Genomic DNA, 2,122 nt, shown 5'->3' on the forward strand with positions numbered 1-2,122 from the left:
CTTCTGATGTATCTTCTATATCTTTTGTAAATATGGAATCTGAATTTTCTTTAATTTTTCCCGATGGCTCAACAATATGTTCTCCATCATTATTACGTGGCTTATCATATAATTTTACTTTTCTTTCTGCTTCATTTTCCACTTCAGATTGTTCATTAGTCAATATTTGATTGTTTGTTTGACCATTATAAATTGCTTCTTCTGTATTGTCATTTTCATTTATATTCTCATGTGATGAGTTATTTTCCTTTACTGTTTCACTAGATTGATTTTCTCCATCTATATGATCAATATTTGTTTGATGTTCATTAGTCAATTTTTGATTATTAGTTTGATTATCACTAGTTATTTTTCCTCCTACATCATCATCTATATTTTCATGTGATGAGTTATGTTCTTTTGCTATTTCATTAGATTGAATTTCTCCACTCATATTACTATTAGTTGCTTGATGTTCATTAGTCAATATTTGACTTTTAGTTTTATCATCACTAATTATTTCTCTTTCTATATCATCTCCTGTATTTTGTTCTGGTAAAATATTTTCTCTTATTGCTTCACTTGATTTATTTTCTCCATTCATGTTATTACTAGTTGCTTGATGTTCATTAGTCAATTTTTGATTATTAGTTTGATTGTCACTAGTTATTTCTCTTTCTATATCATCTTCTATATTTTGTTCTTGTATAATATTTTTTTTTATTGCTTCACTAGATTTATTTTCTCCACTCATATTATGATTAGTGACTTGATGCTCATTAGTCAATATTTGATTATTAGTTTGATTGTCACTAATTATTTCTCTTTCTATATCATCTTCTATATTTTGTTCTGGTATAATATGTTCTCTTATTGCTTCACTAGATTGATTTTCTCCATTCATGTTATTACTAGTTGCTTGATGTTCATTAGTCAATTTTTGATTATTAGTTTGATTGTCACTAGTTGTTTCTCTTACTATATCATCTTCTGTATTTTGTTCTGGTATAATATGTTCTCTTATTGTCTCACTTGATTTATTTTCTCCATTCATATTACTACTAGTTGCTTGATGTTTATTAGTCATTATTTGATTACTAGTTTGATCGTCACTAGTTGTTTCTCTTACTATATCATCTTCTGTATTTTGTTCTGGTATAATATGTTCTCTTATTGTTTGACTAGATTTATTTTCTCCACTCATATTATTATTAGTGACTTGATACTCATTAGTCAATTTTTGATTATTAGTTTGATTGCCACTTGTTATAGCTCTTTCTATATCATCTTCTATATTTTGTTCTGGTAAAATATTTTCTCTTATTGTTTCACTTGATTTATTTTCTCCATTCATATTATCACTAGTTGCTTGATGTTCATTAGTCAATATTTGACTCTTAGTTTGATTATCACTAGTTATATCTTTTTCTATATCATCTTCTATATTTTGTTCTGGTGTAATATGTTCTTTTATTATTTGGCTAGATTGATTTTCTCCATTCATATTACCACTAGTTGCTTGATGCTCTTTAGTCAATTTTTGATTTTTATTTTCATTATCACTAATTATTTCTTGCTTGATGTTCATTAGTCAATTTTTGATTATTAGTTTGATCATCGCTAATTATTTCTCTTTCTATATCATCTTCTATATTTTGTTCTTGTATAATATTTTTTTTTATTGCTTCGCTAGATTTATTTTCTCCACTCATATTATGATTAGTGGCTTGATGCTCATTAGTCAATATTTGATTATTAGTTTGATCATCACTAATTATTTCTCTTTCTATATCATCTTCTGTATTTTGTTCTGGTATAATATGTTCTCTTATTGTCTCACTTGATTTATTTTCTCCATTCATATTACTACTAGTTGCTTGATGTTTATTAGTCATTATTTGATTACTAGTTTGATCGTCACTAGTTGTTTCTCTTACTATATCATCTTCTGTATTTTGTTCTGGTATAATATGTTCTCTTATTGTTTGACTAGATTTATTTTCTCCACTCATATTATTATTAGTGACTTGATACTCATTAGTCAATTTTTGATTATTAGTTTGATTGCCACTTGTTATAGCTCTTTCTATATCATCTTCTATATTTTGTTCTGGTAAAATATTTTCTCTTATTGTTTCACTTG

At 26.2% G+C, this 2,122-nt stretch overlaps 2 protein-coding genes across 2 annotated transcripts; both read right to left on the bottom strand.

The window, feature by feature from the left end:
- On the bottom strand, positions 1-1,483 carry PRELSG_0024200 (TRAP-like protein, putative; the record flags this gene model as incomplete). Its single annotated transcript, XM_028680281.1, has 1 exon — positions 1-1,483. A coding segment is annotated over one exon (1,483 nt), but the record flags the coding sequence as incomplete, so codon positions are not given.
- Positions 1,484-1,541: 58 nt separating this feature from the next.
- Positions 1,542-2,122, bottom strand: PRELSG_0024300 (TRAP-like protein, putative; the record flags this gene model as incomplete). Its single annotated transcript, XM_028680292.1, has 1 exon — positions 1,542-2,122. A coding segment is annotated over one exon (581 nt), but the record flags the coding sequence as incomplete, so codon positions are not given.

Source organism: Plasmodium relictum (genome assembly GCF_900005765.1).
Source record: "Plasmodium relictum strain SGS1 genome assembly, contig: PRELSG_00_v1_316, whole genome shotgun sequence".
NCBI classification, from domain to species: domain Eukaryota; phylum Apicomplexa; class Aconoidasida; order Haemosporida; family Plasmodiidae; genus Plasmodium; species Plasmodium relictum.